This window comes from Thalassophryne amazonica, chromosome 16, assembly GCF_902500255.1.
Source record: "Thalassophryne amazonica chromosome 16, fThaAma1.1, whole genome shotgun sequence".
Taxonomy (NCBI): domain Eukaryota; kingdom Metazoa; phylum Chordata; class Actinopteri; order Batrachoidiformes; family Batrachoididae; genus Thalassophryne; species Thalassophryne amazonica.
The window spans coordinates 17,501,314-17,522,441 of record NC_047118.1 but is presented as its reverse complement, the minus strand read 5'-3'; the positions used below and the strand labels follow the sequence as shown (position 1 = coordinate 17,522,441).

The 21,128-nt window shown below is 41.0% G+C and overlaps 1 protein-coding gene across 7 annotated transcripts in view; it reads left to right on the top strand.

Annotated features, from left to right (window-relative positions):
• LOC117528693 (dedicator of cytokinesis protein 7-like) overlaps window positions 1-21,128 on the top strand; it is a 74,429-nt gene that overhangs the window by 37,899 nt on the left and 15,402 nt on the right. For 2 of the 7 annotated variants that reach the window (XM_034191331.1, XM_034191329.1), the window contains exons 15-32: window positions 8,697-8,814; window positions 9,538-9,608; window positions 9,694-9,832; window positions 9,954-10,055; window positions 10,155-10,241; window positions 10,684-10,915; window positions 12,218-12,382; window positions 12,519-12,691; window positions 13,373-13,474; window positions 13,829-13,915; window positions 14,686-14,781; window positions 15,195-15,335; window positions 15,613-15,726; window positions 16,470-16,640; window positions 16,851-16,990; window positions 17,168-17,337; window positions 17,462-17,613; window positions 17,912-18,094. In XM_034191331.1, the coding sequence (XP_034047222.1) occupies window positions 8,697-8,814; window positions 9,538-9,608; window positions 9,694-9,832; window positions 9,954-10,055; window positions 10,155-10,241; window positions 10,684-10,915; window positions 12,218-12,382; window positions 12,519-12,691; window positions 13,373-13,474; window positions 13,829-13,915; window positions 14,686-14,781; window positions 15,195-15,335; window positions 15,613-15,726; window positions 16,470-16,640; window positions 16,851-16,990; window positions 17,168-17,337; window positions 17,462-17,613; window positions 17,912-18,094 (2,443 nt within the window). The remainder of the gene's footprint in view (window positions 1-8,696; window positions 8,815-9,537; window positions 9,609-9,693; window positions 9,833-9,953; window positions 10,056-10,154; window positions 10,242-10,683; window positions 10,916-12,217; window positions 12,383-12,518; window positions 12,692-13,372; window positions 13,475-13,828; window positions 13,916-14,685; window positions 14,782-15,194; window positions 15,336-15,612; window positions 15,727-16,469; window positions 16,641-16,850; window positions 16,991-17,167; window positions 17,338-17,461; window positions 17,614-17,911; window positions 18,095-21,128) is intronic. The other 5 variants (XM_034191330.1, XM_034191335.1, XM_034191333.1 and 2 more) reach the window with 5 other exon arrangements.

Below are 21,128 nucleotides of genomic sequence, written 5' to 3'. Positions count from 1 at the left end.
AATACAGTCTTGTCATACCACATGTTTTGGAGATGGGACTGATGATCAGATAAAAACTTATTTTGACTTCATTTTTACTCATAATCTTAAAAACTGAGTTTGTGAAGTGCACTGCAGTCAAAACAAGACAGAATAAATTGGTACATGAGCCTAGTATAATGAAAGGAGACACGCTAACGCAAGCATTCCCTGTACAGGCCATTCGTCCAGTACACATGTACCTTACAGAGCAGGGTTGGCAACGGAATAAAAATGTTAAGATTTAGGTGGACCTGGAGATCACAGTAATGAACATTGAAACTGCCATGACATGGGATGACAGGTACGGCTGCCTGCCTAATGCCAGCTGATGGGGAATTCCCTCCTGTTAGTGCCACTGATGGGGTATTGGCTTCAGGGGGGACAGCAGTGCTCGAGGTTGTTGGTGGCTTTTTGCTCATAGTGCAGTCTGAGATAAGACATTGGCTCATCCTGTATGTGAGCTTTGGGACCATGTCTGTTGTTGGACTGGTCTGTGTGTCCTACATCTTGTGCTCACAGCTGGTTTGTCTCCTGCATGCAGGGAAGCTGAGTGCATCTCTTCATGCTGAGGCTGCTCTGTGCTACCTGTGGTTACTCCTTGCCTCTTGGCTGTGCAGGATACTGATCCTCATGATGTATATGTCCTCTCAGATGTTGGCTGGAATGCTGTGTCTGTGGTGCCTGCCATGACTGTGTGCTCTCTGTATGGTCATGGTGCTCTGCCGAGTATTCCTTTAACTTTAACTAGTAATGACTTCATGACTTTTTTTGCTAATAAAATTTTAACTATTAGAGAAAAAATTACTCATAACCATCCCAAAGATGTATCATTATCTTTGGCTGCTTTCAGTGATGCCGGTATTTGGTTACTCTTTCTCTCAGATTGTTCTGAGTTATTTTCATTAGTTACTTCATCCAAGTAACTAATGACTATAATGGGTAATGGACTACCCAGCAGTGGGGAATAAGTTTCATTACACTAGAAGTCTTTCAGAAAGCGCTGTAACTAGGTTTAAGGATATGATTCCTTCTTTATGTTCTCTAATGCCATATACCAACACAGTGCAGAGTAGCTACCTAAACTCTGTAAGTGAGATAGAGTATCTCGTCAATAGTTTTACATCCTCATTGAAGACAACTTTGGATGCTGTAGCTCCTCTAAAAAAGAGAGCTTTAAATCAGAAGTGCCTGACTCCGTGGTATAACTCACAAACTCGTAGCTTAAAGCAGATAACCCGTAAGTTGGAGAGGAAATGGCGTCTCACTAATTTAGAAGATCTTCACTTAGCCTGGAAAAAGAGTCTGTTGCTCTATAAAAAAGCCCTCCGTAAGGCTAGGACATCTTTCTACTCATCACTAATTGAAGAAAATAAGAACAACCCCAGGTTTCTTTTCAGCACTGTAGCCAGGCTGACAAAGAGTCAGAGCTCTATTGAGCTGAGTATTCCATTAACTTTAACTAGTAATGACTTCATGACTTTCTTTGCTAACAAAATTTTAACTATTAGAGAAAAAAATTACTCATAACCATCCCAAAGACGTATCGTTATCTTTGGCTGCTTTCAGTGATGCCGGTATTTGGTTAGACTCTTTCTCTCCGATTGTTCTGTCTGAGTTATTTTCATTAGTTACTTCATCCAAACCATCAACATGTTTATTAGACCCCATTCCTACCAGGCTGCTCAAGGAAGCCCTACCATTATTTAATGCTTCGATCTTAAATATGATCAATCTATCTTTGTTAGTTGGCTATGTACCACAGGCTTTTAAGGTGGCAGTAATTAAACCATTACTTAAAAAGCCATCACTTGACCCAGCTATCTTAGCTAATTATAGGCCAATCTCCAACCTGCCTTTTCTCTCAAAAATTCTTGAAAGGGTAGTTGTAAAACAGCTAACTGATCATCTGCAGAGGAATGGTCTATTTGAAGAGTTTCAGTCAGGTTTTAGAATTCATCATAGTACAGAAACAGCATTAGTGAAGGTTACAAATGATCTTCTTATGGCCTCGGACAGTGGACTCATCTCTGTGCTTGTTCTGTTAGACCTCAGTGCTGCTTTTGATACTGTTGACCATAAAATTTTATTACAGAGATTAGAGCATACCATAGGTATTAAAGGCACTGCGCTGCAGTGGTTTGAATCATATTTGTCAAATAGATTACAATTTGTTCATGTAAATGGGGAATCTTCTTCACAGACTAAAGTTAATTATGGAGTTCCACAAGGTTCTGTGCTAGGACCAATTTTATTCACTTTATACATGCTTCCCTTAGGCAGTATTATTAGACGGTATTGCTTAAATTTTCATTGTTACGCAGATGATACCCAGCTTTATCTATCCATGAAGCCAGAGGACACACACCAATTAGCTAAACTGCAGGATTGTCTTACAGACATAAAGACATGGATGACCTCTAATTTCCTGCTTTTAAACTCAGATAAAACTGAAGTTATTGTACTTGGCCCCACAAATCTTAGAAACATGGTGTCTAACCAGATCCTTACTCTGGATGGCATTACCCTGACCTCTAGTAATACTGTGAGAAATCTTGGAGTCATTTTTGATCAGGATATGTCATTCAAAGCGCATATTAAACAAATATGTAGGACTGCTTTTTTGCATTTACGCAATATCTCTAAAATCAGAAAGGTCTTAGAGTGATGCTGAAAAACTAATTCATGCATTTATTTCCTCTAGGCTGGACTATTGTAATTCATTATTATCAGGTTGTCCTAAAAGTTCCCTAAAAAGCCTTCAGTTAATTCAAAATGCTGCAGCTAGAGTACTGACGGGGACTAGAAGGAGAGAGCATATCTCACCCATATTGGCCTCTCTTCATTGGCTTCCTGTTAATTCTAGAATAGAATTTAAAATTCTTCTTCTTACTTATAAGGTTTTGAATAATCAGGTCCCATCTTATCTTAGGGACCTCGTAGTACCATATCACCCCAATAGAGCGCTTCGCTCTCAGACTGCAGGCTTACTTGTAGTTCCTAGGGTTTGTAAGAGTAGAATGGGAGGCAGAGCCTTCAGCTTTCAGGAATTCGGATCAGGGAGACAGACACCCTCTCTACTTTTAAGATTAGGCTTAAAACTTTCCTTTTTGCTAAAGCTTATAGTTAGGGCTGGATCGGGTGACCCTGAACCATCCCTTAGTTATGCTGCTGTAGACGTAGACTGCTGGGGGGTTCCCATGATGCACTGAGTGTTTCTTTCTCTTTTTGCTCTGTATGCACCACTCTGCATTTAATCATTAGTGATTGATCTCTGCTCCCCTCCACAGCATGTCTTTTTCCTGGTTCTCTCCCTCAGCCCCAACCAGTCCCAGCAGAAGACTGCCCCTCCCTGAGCCTGGTTCTGCTGGAGGTTTCTTCCTGTTAAAAGGGAGTTTTTCCTTCCCACTGTCGCCAAGTGCTTGCTCACAGGGGGTCGTTTTGACCGTTGGGGTTTTTACGTAATTATTGTATGGCCTTGCCTTACAGTATAAAGCGCCTTGGGGCAACTGTTTGTTGTGATTTGGCGCTATATAAATAAAATTGATTGAATTGATTGATTGAGTTTGTGGGCAGCACATGAACTCCTCATATTCATTAGCAAGTCATATTGTAATTTTGCCTTTGTCTGTCATCACAGTAGAGTTGGGTATAATGGAACAATCAAGATGCCCAAGGTTTTGTCTGCTCTGATGTTAAATTTTTTATAGACTCATTACATAAATAAATTAAGATTTCAAGTATTTTTACCCAAAGCCAACATATGGCCATCGGGTATATCGTGTGTGCGTGCACAGCATAAGTCAAGTTATATTAATGCCACGGTCTTCAAATTCACTGGGAACATTCTTGGGACACAGACCTTTGAAAAGTTCGAAGACCTTGATGTATTTTAAGAGGTTAAAATGTCACCTTCTGTTTGAATCTTTTCCATTTTGTTTTTGAGTGGCAGGGGATGACAGCCAATCAGAGTAGAGCTGCACTGTGACGTCAGTGGCTGGTCTCTTCAAAACCGTTTTTTCTTTGTGTTTATAAGCATGTCTCTCATATATTATGTAAAAGTTAGAAAGACACTTCTAAAACCGAAAACGCTGTTCTTGGAATCTAATAACACCTCTGAACTTATTTTGCGGATGTTAGCATGGTGACGTCACAGGCTGGTAGCTAGCTGCAAAACTCTGTTTCATTTGTGTGTAAATAGATCCTCTTTGTCATATATTAGGGCCACTTTAAACATAAGACGAAAGAGGCAGAAACCGGAACAAAATCCACGAAACATTACACCTGCTGTCGGGAGAATACACAGTTGGACAGGCGTGCACGATACCGCGGCAACAGTTTTGTGCACGCTCATGTTTGCGTGTATGAACACAATGCGAGCACATGGAAAGTCGCACACACAGCAACGGAGGGAAAAATTAATAAAACACCACAATTTATGAGTATAATATTTAAGTCCTGTTATAAAGAGCAGATTTAGCCTCCGCCGAGACGTACACCAGGAAATAATGAAATGACGTGGATCACTTTCTCTCTTTCATATTTTACATGAATTACCTGATGCACTTGAGCTGGTCGGCTCCCATCTCATGAAGAGCCGGCTCCCATGTCATGAAGAGCTGGGCTCTTGCGTCCTGACACATATAGCCGGCATGGTGTGTGATTGGTGTTTTAATGATTACAATGTGCGGAAATCCCGTAGTGGCAGGCGCCTCGCGGGGGCGTCCCGTGGAGTGATTTCCTGCATGGCATGATACTCACCAGCATTGGGGTGCACTGATGCAGCAGTCAGCTGAAGCAATATTATGTTTTACTTTATTTCCATGTGAGGACAGCATGCTGACATCCACACTTCAAACTGTAGTTATGCGACTTAATATTCTGCAAACCAGTACAGGTGTTCCTGAACTATGACTTGTGAGCACAGATATCTGACCAGCTGCACGTAGCAGGGGGACTCACCCACCTCTGTCAGCAGACCTCGGCAAGTCACAGAAAAAAAGGCTCACTGTCTGTTGCTTTGTCCTGTGATTTCACTGTTATGTTTGTATTATTATGTGTTTGACGACACACTCCACACGCCATTTGTGTGTGTGTTGGGGGGGCGGATTTTCGGCACAGTTACACCCATGTGTGTTGCTTGGTGATGCCACACTCGTGTTGCGCTTTGACAATTTTCACAGACAGGTCAAATGTGGTTGCCTGCTGGCTACTATTGAACCAGGAGTGTGAATAGCCCCGCCTTTTCTAAGTGTGCAGCGAGTGGTGTTAGATGCTTGTGTGTGACACCTGGAATTTGGCCGACAGCTGCCGGGAGGGGGATCAAATGAGCAAATGACTCCTCCTTCATGTGCTAGTTGGCTTCAGTCGTGTTATGTGTGAAGGGGCTGTTATGTAAAAGGTAGCGAGAAATAAACACTTATAAAACTGAAAACGCTCTTTTTGTAACCTGATAACACATTTTGCGGCGTTAGCATCCATGCTAACTTCCGCTAACTAAAGCTAACTTCCTATGGAGTTAAATTTGTCTCAATACCAGCAAATACACAGAGGGTGATCTACACTCAGCAAAAATATAAACGCAACACTTTTGGTTTTGCTCCCATTTTGTATGAGATGAACTCAAAGATCTAAAACTTTTTTTCACATACACAATTTCACCAAATATTGTTCACAAACCAGTCTAAATCTGTGATAGTGAGCACTTCTCCTTTGCTGAGATAATCCATCCCGCCTCACAGGTGTGTCATATCAAGATGCTGATTAGACACCATGATTAGTGCACAGGTGTGCCTTAGACTGTCCACAATAAAAGTCCACTCTGAAAGGTGCAGTTTTATCACACAGCTCAATGCCACAGATGTCGCAAGATTTGAGGGAGCGTGCAATTGGCAATTGCTGGATGTGGAGGTCCTGGGCTGGTGTGGTTACACGTGGTCTGCGGTTGTGAGGCTGGTTGAATGTACTGCCAAATTCTCTGAAACGCCTTTGGAGACGGCTTATGGTAGAGAAATGAACATTCAATACACGAGCAACAGCTCTGGTTGACATTCCTGCTGTCAGCATGCCAATTGCACGCTCCCTCAAATCTTGCGACATCTGTGGCATTGTGCTGTGTGATAAAACTGCACCTTTCAGAGTGGCCTTTTATTGTGGGCAGTCTAAGGCACACCTGTGCACTAATCATGGTGTCTAATCAGCATCTTGATATGGCACACCTGTGAGGTGGGATAGATTATCTCAGCAAAGCAGAAGTGCTCACTATCACAGATTTAGACTGGTTTGTGAACAATATTTGAGGGAAATGGTGATATTGTGTATGTGGAAAAAGTTTTAGATCTTTGAGTTCATCTCATACAAAATGGGAGCAAAACCAAAAGTGTTGCGTTTATATTTTTGTTGAGTGTATAAATATTCCTTGATTTGCATAACTTCCGCTTTTGTCACAAGCTCGTGTACACGCAAAGCCTCCTGCAGACGTAGTTAAAACGTAAATATTGTTTTTGATTGACTGATTAATAGAGAGGCTTTATTGAACATATACAAATTGTATGTAATTAATTAATTAAACAACTGCAAATTATAAAGAACACAAGGCTCATATGGCCGGGGGTATTTTTGCATTATTTATTTATTTATTTATTTATTTTGCTTTTGTTTCTGTCCAGGGTGGACCCCACCTGTACAAATTTTTTGAAATGTGCTTGTATATAGGCAAAAGAAATATATATATATACACACACACACACAAATCCTACTGTGACATGATTTACCTCTATCAGCAAAAAACAAAAAATCGAAACACTGGAGGATGAAAACGCTTTGTGCATTGGACCAATCACATGAAGGAAAGACTTTCCATTTTGTGCAGTTTAGAAATTTGCTGGTTCTTAGCCTCAATCTTTCCTGGAAACATCGCTAAAAGTACATTTAAACTCATACATGTTGTTGACAAATTTGTGTTTGATATGTCTGTAATGTTATTGTCTGGGTGGTGGGTTAAAGGAATGGTTGTTTCGTCTTTGTAAAACAATAGAGATTGTCCTGTTTGTATTACCTGTAGCTCTTCGATACTGGTAGGGAAAGAACTGGTGTACTTCTCCAAGGTACTCACTTTTCTTTTCAGCTCCACCTCTTCTTACTCCATACAGGCTATCCTGTCATTTATTTTCATCTCAGCCTGATACTTCATCATCTGGTCCTGTCAAAAAGTGTTATTATTGGTATTATTATCCTCTCCAGTGATCACGGGGTAGCTGATGTCTCCTGCTCTGTAACATGAAGTTTTTATTCATATATATATATATATATATATATATATATATATATAAATAAAATCTGATGGGGATTTGAGGCATTTGTCATTCTCTCTTTCATGTTGTCCCTTCAGATGTGCAGTTATCTCTACTGTCATAACACAGCCCATGTGAGAGCACACAGCAGCAACTGTTTATTTTTGTGTTTTTCTTACCTGTAGCAACCATATCCCCCTCTTTTATCTGGTTCTTCTCCACTGCAGCCTGCTCAGTGTCCTTCCCCAGCTGTTGTCGCATCTTCTCATATCACTTCAGAGACCGGCTGATTTGCGCTATCTTTGCATCAGTGCTTTCACAAACATGATTAAGGGAGTTGCTGAGCTGAATCACTCCAAACATGAATATATGGCTTCTTCCTGCAGAGCAGCCTTGTCTCCTGTGTTGCTGGTCTTCTCAACAGGCTCTGCATGAACTGCTCTCAAACAAAACAGACACACAGCCCAGATCATCTTGACGTAGCAGTCTCTCACACAATTTTTGAAGTTGAGTTGGTAGTTTGATCCAGTTGGTCAAAAGCTTGAGGTTTCTTGTTTTTAAAAAATGTATACAATTGGGGAGAAAGCTTCTTCAGTGTGGGAAAGCTGTGTCTTCTTACAAATGTTGAAGGAAGGCTGTAAAAATAAGTATTTCTCAATGATAATTGCATGTTTACATCATGAGAAGAAGCACTGGATGATGGGTTTGCTTGATGGTTTGTGCGCCTTGAATCAGATATTATGACCGTGTGCTTGATAACATAGTGAAGCATCAGCTCAGCTGTGGTCCAATCAGTCGTCTGGTCTGTGGCCTTGTCTACAAGTTCAGCCCCTGAAAATTTTGCCTTTTAGGTCACAAACAGATGTTATACACTTTCCTCAGGTTTTGCTTTATCTTGATTTCCGTACAGAAAAAGAATATGTTCAGCTGAGCAGCGTCATCTTCCATATCATGCCTCCTTGTGGTTAAAAACTGTAGTGTCAAGTTGTTCATTGCAGTGTTTGTGTTAAGATTGACCTTTTCATCAATGTTGGCCAAACCTTTCTCAGATATACACACATTTCAATATACTTTTTAGACTGCAAGTATTAGTATAAGTATTTTACTTAAAATTTTGTCCATCCAATTTCTTCCACTTGTTCTGTTGAAGGCTGTGGAGCCGGAGCATTTCACACATGATAATGTTATTTTTTCTTTCTGTTTAATGCAGATAACCTAACGTAGTTGAAACAAAACGCAAAACTGATACAATAACAAATAGTACATTGTGAGTTTGAATGGATATTATGGATCTTTTTTCTTTTTTTTTATAAACAAGTGTCATCTTAATCAGTTGTACTTCTACCATCTGCCTCTTCCCATCTGTGTATCGTTTTTGTTTTTCAGGAATCTGCTCTATGTTTATCCACAAAGTCTGAACTTTAGTAGTCGTCAGGGCTCCGTGCGAAACATCGCCGTCAAGGCTCAGTTCATGGCAGGAGAGGACTCCAGTCAAGCTTTACCAGTGAGTCACAGAAAAGCTGAAATACAAAAACAAAATCACTATAGTTGTTACATTTGTTGCAATCAACAATGCAGATGTGGAAATTTGTCCATTTTAAGACAGCAAATAATCATGCAAATAAATTATCAGGTAAATTGTGGTATTTACAAAGGGCTTCAAATGTGAGTTTTTCAAGGAAGAAAGATTTCCAAACATCCTTTGAAACTTCTCAAATTCCTCCTACAATAGAAGGAATTCCTGTACTATGTGCTTTACATTTTAAGTGCCGTGGAATTTAAAAAAAAAATAATAATAAAACCTGTCGAAGTACATAAACCTTTTACTGCTATACAGAACAGAGGAAAGCCTTTCACATTCAAAAGAATTTGGCCACCTGTCATTTGAAAACGGTCTTAAAATGAACCTAACATGAATAAAATAAAATATGCATGTAAATACTGGTCATTCTGCTACACCAAAAATGTTAATCAGGTAATTACTAATTCAATGAGGTACAACCTTTGAAGTCTGTGAATTGTTGTTTGGCTGTAAATCTTCAAAGGTTTTACAACACAACAGCAAGAAAGTGTGTTTCATTTGTAGATTGAAGAGTGGTGAGTGAAGAGCTTAGCAGCTCTGAAAACATTAACTATCTGACAGGAGTGCAGTGATGACTGTGTGAAAAGACTGCCTCCTTCTAGTCAGTGCGGACATTGTACCTATTTAAAACTGTATTGCAACCAGGTTATCTTTGGGAAGTCGAGCTGTGTGGAGTTCATGAGTGAGGCATACACGCCTGTCATCTACCACAACAAGTAAGGCTCAGTTACCTTCATCTCTCTACTGAAGTTCATCCAGCATTACGTTTCCTGAATCTTGTTTTTAACTCTTACTCATAAGGTCTCCTGAGTTTTATGAGGAGATCAAGATGAAGATTCCTGCCAATCTAACAGACAACCACCATCTGCTGTTCACTTTCTACCACATCAGCTGCCAGCCCAAACAGAACACTCCTCTGGAGACGCCTGTGGGCTACACCGTGAGTGTACCTCTTCAGCTTTCCTGCATTTCATATTTCCACCCACATGCTGCCTTGTTTGATAGTTCTTCTGTTGTCGAGCCATCAGTGAGTGATCGCGTGTCTGTCTTTCTGCCTGCAGTGGATCCTTCTGATGCAACATGGCCGGCTACGCACCGGTTCTTTCAGTCTGCCCGTCTCAGTGGAAAAGCCTCCACCTAGCTATTCTGTACTTACACCTGATGTGAGTGTGTGTGTGTGTTAACAGATACTGTGTTGATGTCAGATTGCCAGCTTGTGTTGATGTGGAGTGTTAAATGTGTTGGCTGTCACTCTATGGTAGGTTCAGCTCCCAGGCATGAAATGGGTTGATAATCACAAAGGAGTGTTCAACGTAGTGGTAACAGCGGCCTCCTCAGTTCACACTCAGGTACAGAAGCATACTTTATGGTGATGTACGCTTTTCTTCATGTGCTTTACTAATCAGTGTTACGGAGGGCTGTTATATAATAATCAGTGCAGTGGCTATAAACAAATAGTTTGGCAATGATGCAGATTCCATCATTTTAGCTTTGTGTGCCACCAAACTAGACTTGTAAAATAAAACAAAATAAATTACACTTTTATTTGCCAAAGAGTATTAATTCAGAGAGCTTATCAGTTGGCATGGTGGGCCAAAACAAAGGTCAAGCTGGGCCAGCCTGTGGGCTCCATATTTGGTAGCCATGAGTTATGTGTGTCTGTGGGTGTGATTGGTTGATCCTTTGTTCAAGATTGTCTGTACAGTCAGCGATACAAAGTGTTTATAGCAGGGATACAGTCATTCACAGAGTTAAAATGATGCTTAACATTCATTGTTGTTGGACCTGTAGGATCCACACCTGGACAAGTTCTTCACACTTGTGTATGTTCTGGAGGAGTATTCCTTCCCCTTCCGCCTTAAGGACGTCATCATTACTGAGGCAAACATTGAGGGGGAGCTGAAAGCCAGCATGGCTGGTCTTAGGGGAGCCCTGCTCGATACCTGTATCGGGTTTCTGCACCAGCTGCTCAACAAAATCATTCAGCTTATTGTCTACCCTCCAGTCATTGCCGGACAAATTGGTGAGCAGATTGTCAATTTCTGGTTTAGATGTTTTGAAGTGCATTTATGGAACAAATGTTTATTTTATATGCCATATATTTTCCAGACAAAATGTCACACTCATCAGTCATATCTAAATGCATCATAAAAAGGGGGCAAAAAACCCCATACAACTAGAATCTCAGTCACACAAGCCAGTCACATTTATTTTTTAAATGTGGGGTTACTGCTTCATGCAACAAGAACCAAAATGAAATTAATTGGTCCTTTATTATTGACTTATGTATTCATAATGTAAACACAGTAGTGAGCAGAGGCTAATGAGCTAATTAATATTAATATAGGAGGCAGTTAGAACTCATGTAAAATCCTTCTCATCACCACTGAACATGTGTACATTTACCTTCCTAAATGTAAATAAACATTTTCATGTATTAAAAGTAAGTCCCTTCGACTGCTCCCTTGTTTTCATTAGGGGTCACCACAGCACATCCAAGGTCGATCTGCATGTTGATTTGACATAGGTTTTACACCGGAGACCCTTCCTGACACAACTCCACATACATGGAGAAATGTGTCAGGGGTAGCGTTTGAACCGTGTACCTTCTGCGCTGAAACCAAGCACACTAACCACTTGACCAGTTAGCCTTACCTAAGCTTAGCTGTCTTCCTCCTTGCACTTCTGGCTGTCCCAGAAAGTGCAAACAAGTAGAGTTCTGAATAGTAAGAAGGTTATTCCCTCTCTTTATTCAAGAACATGGTACTTCAGTTTGAGAGCACAATTTATTAATTTTGCATATTCTGTAAAACCCAACATATCCTCATTTAGAGCTTCTTGTCTTATGGAATCTGGCATCCAGCTCAAGGGTCCATTACCATCACCTACTATTTTGGAGTGTGGATCAGACTGACTTATTCACATCAGTGTACAGGAGCAGCCTGTCACTTGTGTAGACTGTGCCATCTTGTGGCTGTGGATGATAATGCAGTATTTTTGACATACGTATAAGTCGCAAGACCAGAAAGTTAAAAAAAAACAAAAAAAAAACACTTGTAGTCCGAATTATGACTTGCAGTTGTAATTTTGATTATTTATGGTAGTGGTCCATAAATATTTGGATAATGTTATTGTTATTTTACTTTTTCACCACAAGGTGTTGGAGATGAAAGGAAATAAAAATGATGAGCTCAAAGTATAGAATTTCAGTGTTAATTTGAGAATATTTACATTGAAAGTTGTTGAATAATGTATTTCTGACAGGACTATGTGTATTTTTCCCTATCTCACACCAACTCATAATACCCCTTTTTTTTTTTTTTAGTGAATCTGGGCAGGGTGGCCTTTGAAGCTATGGCTTTGTTGGTCAACCAGATTCACAAGAACCTGGAGGGAAACCAGGATCTGCACGGCTGCAACAACCTCCTGGCATCTTACATCCATTACTGCTTCCGTCTGCCCACTGCTGAACCTACAGCTCCCCCCACATGTAAGTCACTGAACCAGTAAACATTAACACCAATCTCATAATTAGTGAAAGAATAGTCACAATGAGAATGACATCACTGTATGATGTTCCTTTGATAACCATGTAACATCTGTGTTCCTTACATCTTCATGAACAGTAGGCACCCAATCCTATGAGATGCCGATGCAATATGCCACCTTATCGAGAGCAACGGGTCGCCCAAGTAGCCTGCAGCTGTCACGCTCCAAGAGCATCAGCAGCTCCAACCCGGATCTTGCAAGCACTCCAATTTCTCCCGATGAAGAGGTGCAAAGGATCATAGGGAGCAAGGTAAATTCCTTTTAAGAACTTTTTATCAAATTTACATATGGATTGATGGTGAATGTAGAATCAGTAGAGTATGCATGCATCACAAATTTAAGGTTTAAAGTCTTTTTAAATCCTTAAATGCAGATAAATTGTGCAGTATATTATTCCTGTTCACATTCTTGGAGGTATATTTTTTGTTTTTCATTTTTGTTTATGTGTACTTTTAATGGATATGCAAAAAAAAAGTCTTATGTTTGATTTCATCTGGAAATGGAAAGGTCCATAATGTTGCTATTTGTTTTTCTATTAGAAACAATAAGAACATGTTTTTATAATTACTTTCTCATTGTGGTAATGTTGCTCCCCCATTTTGCCTGCACTCTTCACAGCACCTCCAGCAAGATTTGGTTGGCTCTTTGAGTTCTTTGCCAACAGTTAATGATTTCAACAATGCAGTTATGCTTTTGTGCTGCTGTTCCCTTGCGTTCTGTTTGTACTTCCAGCCTGTCCTTAGTTCTCCCCTCTGCTTCTTTTTTCTCTTTGCAGCTTCACTTTTTTCTACAGTATATAATTCCCTTTTTCTCCCTCCTCTCCTTGAAGTAATCTGTTGTACCGTGATTTGCCTCCCTCTCCTCTCTGTCTCCTTGTTGTTTGCTGCACTGTTTTTGTGTGTGTGCGCGTGTCTCTGGTGGCTTATGGCAGGGTATTGACCGTTCACACTCCTGGGTAAACTCTGCTTATGCCCCTGGGGGCTCCAGATCTGTGCTACGCCGGAACCCCAACTCCAGCTGTGACCTGAAGCAGGTGCCAAATCCCCTCACGTCTTCACCTCTGTCCTCATCCACCTCTTAACACCTCTCATGGCATCTTATGTGTCTGTCTCTCATTCCGTTTGCCAAATCATACTTGTCCAATCTTTTGTTCCACGATTACACTTACCACCATCCTTCGCCGTTCGTCCTCTCCCCGCTGCTCATCCACCATGTTTGTTACATTTGAATATTGTAACCTCTGCCTAGGACAGAGTCCATCCTAGTCATGTACTCACTCATCTAAGTTCACAGAGAGTTTCTGTCCACTTATCCACTTTTTTTTTATCCATTTCTACACCACTTTGTCCTATTTTTGTGTGTTTACTTCACCACCATTCCATGTCAGGCAAACGACCGCAGCTGCAATCGCATGTCTGCCTTTCTGGACAGCGTGGCTTTGTTTTCAATTCCCACAAGGCAGATTACAAAGAAGGTAAAACTGGTATTCACTTTAACAAACTAACACATTTTGATGCTGCGACATATTTAGGATTCATCTTCATTCATACTTTTTAACAATTTTGTCTGTCTGAAACTTGGTGTGAAAATTTGTTCTTCCATACACTCACATTAAGTTGGCATTTAACAGGGGATTCAATTCAATTTATTTTATTTGTATAGTGCCAAATTAGAACACAGGTCGTTCACAAGAGTTGGTTTCAAAAGAGTGGTCCCAACTCAGTTAGGCGACTATCGATTCTAGCAACCACATCAATATGAAACATCAACAGAAGGCAATTCGAAATAAAAGAGGTTTGATTACAGCTAGTAGCAATGAAGTAAAAATTTGATCAAACAATAAAATGTAATAAAAATACAATGCAAACAGTTAAGACAGATGTAAAAGGACAAATCAAAACCACTAAATCAATGTCACTTGTAAGAAACAGAAAACAGATAAGTCTTCAGTCTAGATTCTAGATTGAAAATAGTTAACAGAAGCAGACTGTCTTATCATAATTGGCAAACTGTTCCATAAAAATCGTGCCTGATAAATGGATAATCTGGTTTGTCTTGGTTTAAGACAAAATCTATGGCGGAGGTACCAAACACTGTTATTATTTATATTGCTATCAAAGATGATCTGTTATATTTACTGATTGCAGTTAGTTTTCTTCTTGAGATCATTTTATCAGCTTGTCTAGTCTGTGTAATTGTCTCTGTGTGTAAAATAAAACATGTGCTCTGTTGGTTCGTATGTAGTTGCTCCACGAGGAGCTGGCACTGCAGTGGGTGGTCAGCACCAGCATGGTGAGGGAAGCAGCTCTTCAGCAGGCCTGGTTTTTCTTCCAGCTTATGGTCAGTAAAACTTTGTAATTTTATAATTCCACCTGCACATAGTCCTTTGTCTGTGTTTGAGCAAATCATTTGAAGAGTTTTGATCTGATTTGGATCAAACTTGTTGGAATAATTGAAGGTCAGCCAGAGACAAAGTGATTTGATTTTGAGACCTGTGGGAGGATAACATTGTTCAAATATTAAGGTCAGTCAGCACCAGGTATTATGGTAACTGGCTCACAATGAATAAATGTACATGAATCCGTATTAAAATGCAGAATATCTCTGTTGATCTTTGAGTGCCCTTTCTTGTTTTGTTTTTGTTTCTTACTTATGCTAAGCAATGCGAACTTGATCACAAATGCAAAGGAAAGAATGACTTCAGAAGTAAGGAGTATTTTGTTAGTGATTTGCTCATTTGCTTTTTCACCTAGACAAAGAGCATGGCCCATCACTTATTCCTGACCTCAAAATTTGATGTTCCAAGACGTCAGCGCTTCCCAGACCGCTTTGTGGATGACATTGCTGCACTTGTGTGCGCCGTGAGTGCAGATATTGCCAGCCGATACCACAAGGTACAAAGTCCTCAAGGCTGCACCACAAGCTGTTCAAAAAAAAAGTTGTTTTCAAAGATTTTATTGCTTTGACCAATTAAAGGCGGCATTTTAAAGCTTATGTGCTTTCTCCTGCTTAGACGCTATTGGAATTAGGGATTTGAAATAAACAAAGATACACTAAACCATTAGTCTGTTTGCTCAGCTGATAAATTTTACACCTTCTCGTCTTTCTAATCATGTGCCTGTCTCTGCTTGTCACATTTTCTCTTTCTCTTCATGAATCTTTCTTTTACAGGACGTAGAACTTGTGGAGAGATTGAATAACAGTCTCGCATTCTTCCTGAATGACCTGCTGTCTCTCATGGACCGGGGCTTTGTGTTTAATCTCATCCGCACCTACTACAAACAGGTCCATGTTGCCACCTTCTTCCTTGATTTTATTTTAATCTTCAGTATGTTAATTTGTATTGTTTCTACACACATAACTCGTATTCAGCATTCAGAACATTATTAATCCCTTGGGAAGACTCCCTCAGGGAAATTGAGGGACCTCATGAATAAACATGCCATATGAATGTGTCCATGTAAGAAAATAATTGTGATCAAACATCTTCAAGAGAGATGATTGGACTTTTGTGTTTAATTGATGTATCATATAATATTGATTTTAAAAGCACAGCTCTGCCAAACTATTTTGTGTATTTCAGTGAAGCTTCACACATTTGTACACTGTATGAAGATGTGCATGAAGGAATGGCTCTTCAGTACAGAGGTTGACCAGATTTAATACCAGCAATTTATAATGCAGAGCAGATGGTATCAATTTATGAGGTTGCTCACAGATTATATCTATATTCAGGATCTCTGTGTCTCATTCGGGGTGTTTTCTCAATATATTTAGCTTTGTGTACCTGATTTACAAAAAAGCGTCCTACCAACCACATGTATTCTCTTAACAGAATGAACCTTCAAAGTCCATATTAAATTGAGCTAAAAATATTTAATCTCTGGAAAATGTAGTTGATTGGAAATGAGCAAGCAGCAGGAATGATCTTTCATGTATTGCGATGACGTTGTGGCACTCGATTCTGCAGAGGTGTATTTCATAACAAACAACCCTGATGTAACAGATCTATTTCTCTCTATGCAAAGATTGGCAACAAGCTACACACAGCACAGAACCCCAGCTCGCTGAGTGCACTCAGGATGGACTTCACTCGAATAGTGTGCAGTCACGAGCACTACGTCATCCTCAACCTGCCCTGCTCCACTCTCAGCCCTCCAGCCTCCCCCTCCCCATCCACCTCCTCCACCACCTCACAGGTGTCGTAGCAGACTCAAAACTCTAATTTAGCTGTGTTCAATGTTTAGAAAGTAGTTTTTGCATTTTTTTTTTTTATGATGATGAATCATTGTCAGAGCCCTAACATCTAATATAACTCCACCTGCTGTCTTTTTTTTTTTTTTTTCCTCATATTATTCTTTTCTTCTGATGTCTTACATTTTTGCTCTTCTCTTTGTTTGTATCTGTAGAATTCAGCATTTTCCAGTATGGTGCAGGACCAGGGTGTGGCCACCATGTTTGAACTCTCCGTCCCTTTTCGTCAGCAGCACTTCCTGTCTGGATTGCTGCTCACTGAGCTCTCTCTCATCCTAGATCCTGATGGAGAAGGGTACATTTTTTTAGCCACATATTTGCACATTCTGACTTTATGATAGCATCCATATAAAGCTCATCAAAGCTTTAAACAGAAGCTTGGCATATGCAGGACATGTGAGTAGAAAATTGCTAAAGAAACTGACTACTTCTTTCTTCTTTATATTTTTTATTTTTTTGCATGTGTCTGCAGGGTGTTCTTCCTTCATAAAAAAGCCATCAGTGCAGTTCATTCCCTACTGTGCAGCCATGATGCAGACCCTCGTTACATTGACCCTCAAGTCAAATCCCATATTGCTCAGCTCTACCTGCCTCTCATTCCCATCGTAATGGAATCCCTTTATCAGCTCCACGACTTCTCAGGTCAGACAAAATGTAGTTTATACTCAACTCTAAGGTTTTTTTGTTTCATCTTACAGCATACAGACCTGAGTGTGCTTTTTTTCCTCTTTCGCACTCTCTCTCTCACTCTCTCTCTCTCTCATAGACTCCTCGCCCACTCGGGTCCGCCATGCTTCTGCACATGTAGATGATGGTGATCCAGACATTAGCAACACTATCAGTCAGTCTGTTGCTATGGCAATTGCTGGCTCCCCTTTACCGCATGCCAAAGCCAACCCGTTTGCACTGCCTTCAGTGGTGAGTGATATTTTCAGGGGTCAGCCTGTGTTAACCCTCCCCCAGGCCCAGCAGACTGAGGGGTCACAGATTGTCCTTTGTTGTCTGTGTGCCTGTCGATCTTTGACAGCTGATCACTCTGACTTTCTTGTGCATCCTTTCAAACACTTTTTCAAAAACAGTGTGTATTTTATCATATTCAAGAAGTTTTCTCCCGACTCTGTAGGTGGCTCTCTATCCAACATATTTGGAACTACAGCTATTTTGTACTACACAGATTTAAAGATTGGCACTGAGTTTGAATGTTTGTCATCACCAGGCCGGACGGCAGAGCAGTTTTCTGTCTGCTGAGTGCAGCAGGACTCTATTAGTGTGTTTCCTGTGGGTGCTGAAGAACGCAGATGCAGCTCTCCTGGAGCGCTGGGTGTCAGATTTGTCTGTACTTCAAATCAACCGCCTGCTGGATTTGCTTCATCTCTGCATCTCCTGTTTTGAGTACAAGGTACTATATGTTACATTTTGGGTATTTTCATGGGCAAAGTTGCAATAAATAAATAAATAAAATCCAACTTGTGTTGTTAAATGCTCAGAAAAGGACATTTCTTTAATCGCATGTGATTCTGGAGTATCACAAGTAAAAGTCAATTCAAAAGCCAATGTGTGTCCCGAGCCTCCATGTGCATGCGGAGTACATTCATGAACATGATTATTCTCTTTTGGCCCTCACATTTGCATGTGTTTTTTCAGGAAAGGACCGATTTTAATGGAAAATGATAGTACCAGTGTTGGAACATGCCTCCTTAGTACTGTGCTGTCTGCTGGGCGATGAGCCTTCTGGTAGCTTGTAATGATACTCTGATGCTAAGATGCATACTTGACTGCAAAAAGGCCTTTTATCTGCTCTTGTGGTCACTGTTTAGGAAACAACAGTTTTCCAACATTCCTGTGAAAATGCCCTTGTTTGCTTCGCGAAACCATCATTGAAACTGCTCATTTTTAGCTGGAACATGCCACAGCTGCATTACAGCAATTTAAATAGAATTTGTGAATAGGACTTATACTACACTGCACTCAGCTGCACACAGCAGCAACTTTGGGATTGAAGACCTTAGGGCCCTGTCCCACTGGTGTTTAGAAGGATTTGCGTATGGATTGCGCACAAAATTGGCCCATATTCGCCAAACATCTGCAACATCCGTGTAACATGCCTGTATGAGTCGGCCGTCATCCGAACACACCCGTGCTCATCCGCAGAGGCACACATGTCCGCAGCCAGGATTTTTGAGCTGTTCAAAAATCAATGCGGATGACATCCGCCTTACATACTCCATATATACCGTATTTTCCGGAGTATAAGTCGCACCAGCCACTTTATCCATTATAAAGAAAAATAAACCATAAATAAGTCGCACCGGAGTATAAGTCGCACCAGCCACTTTATCATTATAAAGAAAAATAAACCATAAATAAGTTGCACTGGACTATAAGTCCCATGGACATACAGGTATGTTAACTTAACATGAAAAGTTCAGATGATAATGTGACGGCTACCGTTTTCAGATGCATATTTCACCAGTCGTAACTTACAATCTGCAGAGTATGATTTTCTTTTTGGTGGCATTTTTTCGGGCCTTCTCCGTTGTCTTGTTAAGTTATCAGTAACGTTGAAATTTTTATTTTTCTATGGTAGTCAGAAGTCGCAGGAACAGTCACACAAGCCTTGAGTGCCCTCTCGTGAGCTGCATTTTACCTACAGATATGTTTGTATTTTGCGGACCACATTGCGAGCCGAACCATGCAGCACCTACCTGCGCAGCTCATGACCACCCAGCGTTGTCGATCCAGCTCCTTCCAAGTGCAGACGCTAATCCTCCGCTGTCGCTCAGTGCTCCCATGCAGCTCTCAGCGTCAACTCTGCTGCTCACACTGATATCCAAGGGTTGAAGCTGTTTTGTTAGCCGTCCCGGAATAAACACCATGTTCATCTGCTTCAAACGCTATTCACAATCTTCGACGCCAGCTCCTTCCAAGTGCACACACTAATCCTCCGCCGTCGCTCACCCGGTGCTCCCACGCAGCTCTCAGCGTCAACTTAAACACTCTGCTCACACTGATATCCAAGGGTTGAAGCTGTTTTGTTCGCCATGCCGGAATAACAGCAAGCACCGTATTCGTCAGCTTCACACGCTGTGGGTGAGGTGAGGAATACGCGTCCAACGTTCTGTTCTCTGATTGGTTATCGTGACCAGCGTGACTTATAGGACGGCCGCCATACTACAGTGTCCATGATGCATTGCATTTCCTTTTCTGGTGGCCATTTTAAAACATAGATCGACTCTGTCACGTAAAATTGTTTTGTTACAGTAAATTAATTGAGATCCTACCGGTATATTTTTCATTTATAAGTCGCACCGGAGTATAGGTCGCACCCCCGGCCAAAACATGTAAAAAAGTGCGACTTATAGTCCGGAAAATACGGTACTCAATTCATACACAATACATACTCACTCTATGCGCTGTATATCTGCCGTTAACCGCTGATATCCGCAACTGACGGGGATTTGCAGCTTGGCAGCGGACCGGGACAGTGTGTAAAACAGATATATATCGTGCCCATCATGTCCACATCACAAACTAGAATATGTTGTAGCGAATGCATACAAATTGGCCACGAATAAAGCGTTTTTATATAACTGTGATTGTTCATCATATATTCGCTATATATTATTAATATATCCGTAATTCATACTGGGACATTTGTCATTTTTGGCCATTTTTGTTGCGGACAACAATGAACGCCTGCAATTTGTATACTCAATTCATGCGCAATTAATCCTCTCCCCAGTGGGACAGGACCCTTAATTCCCGTTTACACATAGACGGTAAGAGCTCCCGGAAGCGTCCCGGAAGAGTTTTTGTCCGTCTTAAGGATCACACGCCGTTGTTAACGCCGGCACTAGGGGGCATGGCTTAGTTCCGGCTTTACCGGGAATCGTCGAAAAAATTATTCAACATGTCGAATAATTCCGGAAGCGCTCCCGGAGAATTCGCGTGACGATGGAGACAACACGAACAACGGCGTTTGATACTTTTTAATCGCCGTTTCATCCTGCCCCTTCCTGTAGTGCCGCAGTTTACACCGCCGTAATTGGCGGCCGGTGTTGTATCCCTAATCAACGGCATGTAAAATGGCGATAGAGCCCACATCGGCGTCCTCAAGGGAATTTTAACCAGCGACAGAGGCAGACAAAACGGCATCGCTAGCGGACAGTACGCCACCTCCCGGTTAACGGCGTTACAAACGGCCGATAGGCGACGGTCAATATAAAAATGCTAGCGTGCTGCATGCAGGCCTCTCACTCGCGGCCAGCTCCAGATATTTTTGCAGAGAAGCTCCAGTATGCCTTCTAAAAGAAAATTGGCAGCGGCAAGGACTTACCAAGAGGTCTGGTTCAGAAGCAGAGGGTAGCCCTGTGGTGGAGACGGAGCAACACGTTGAGGAGGGGAAAGAGACAAGAAAAGCCTGAGTATGATTT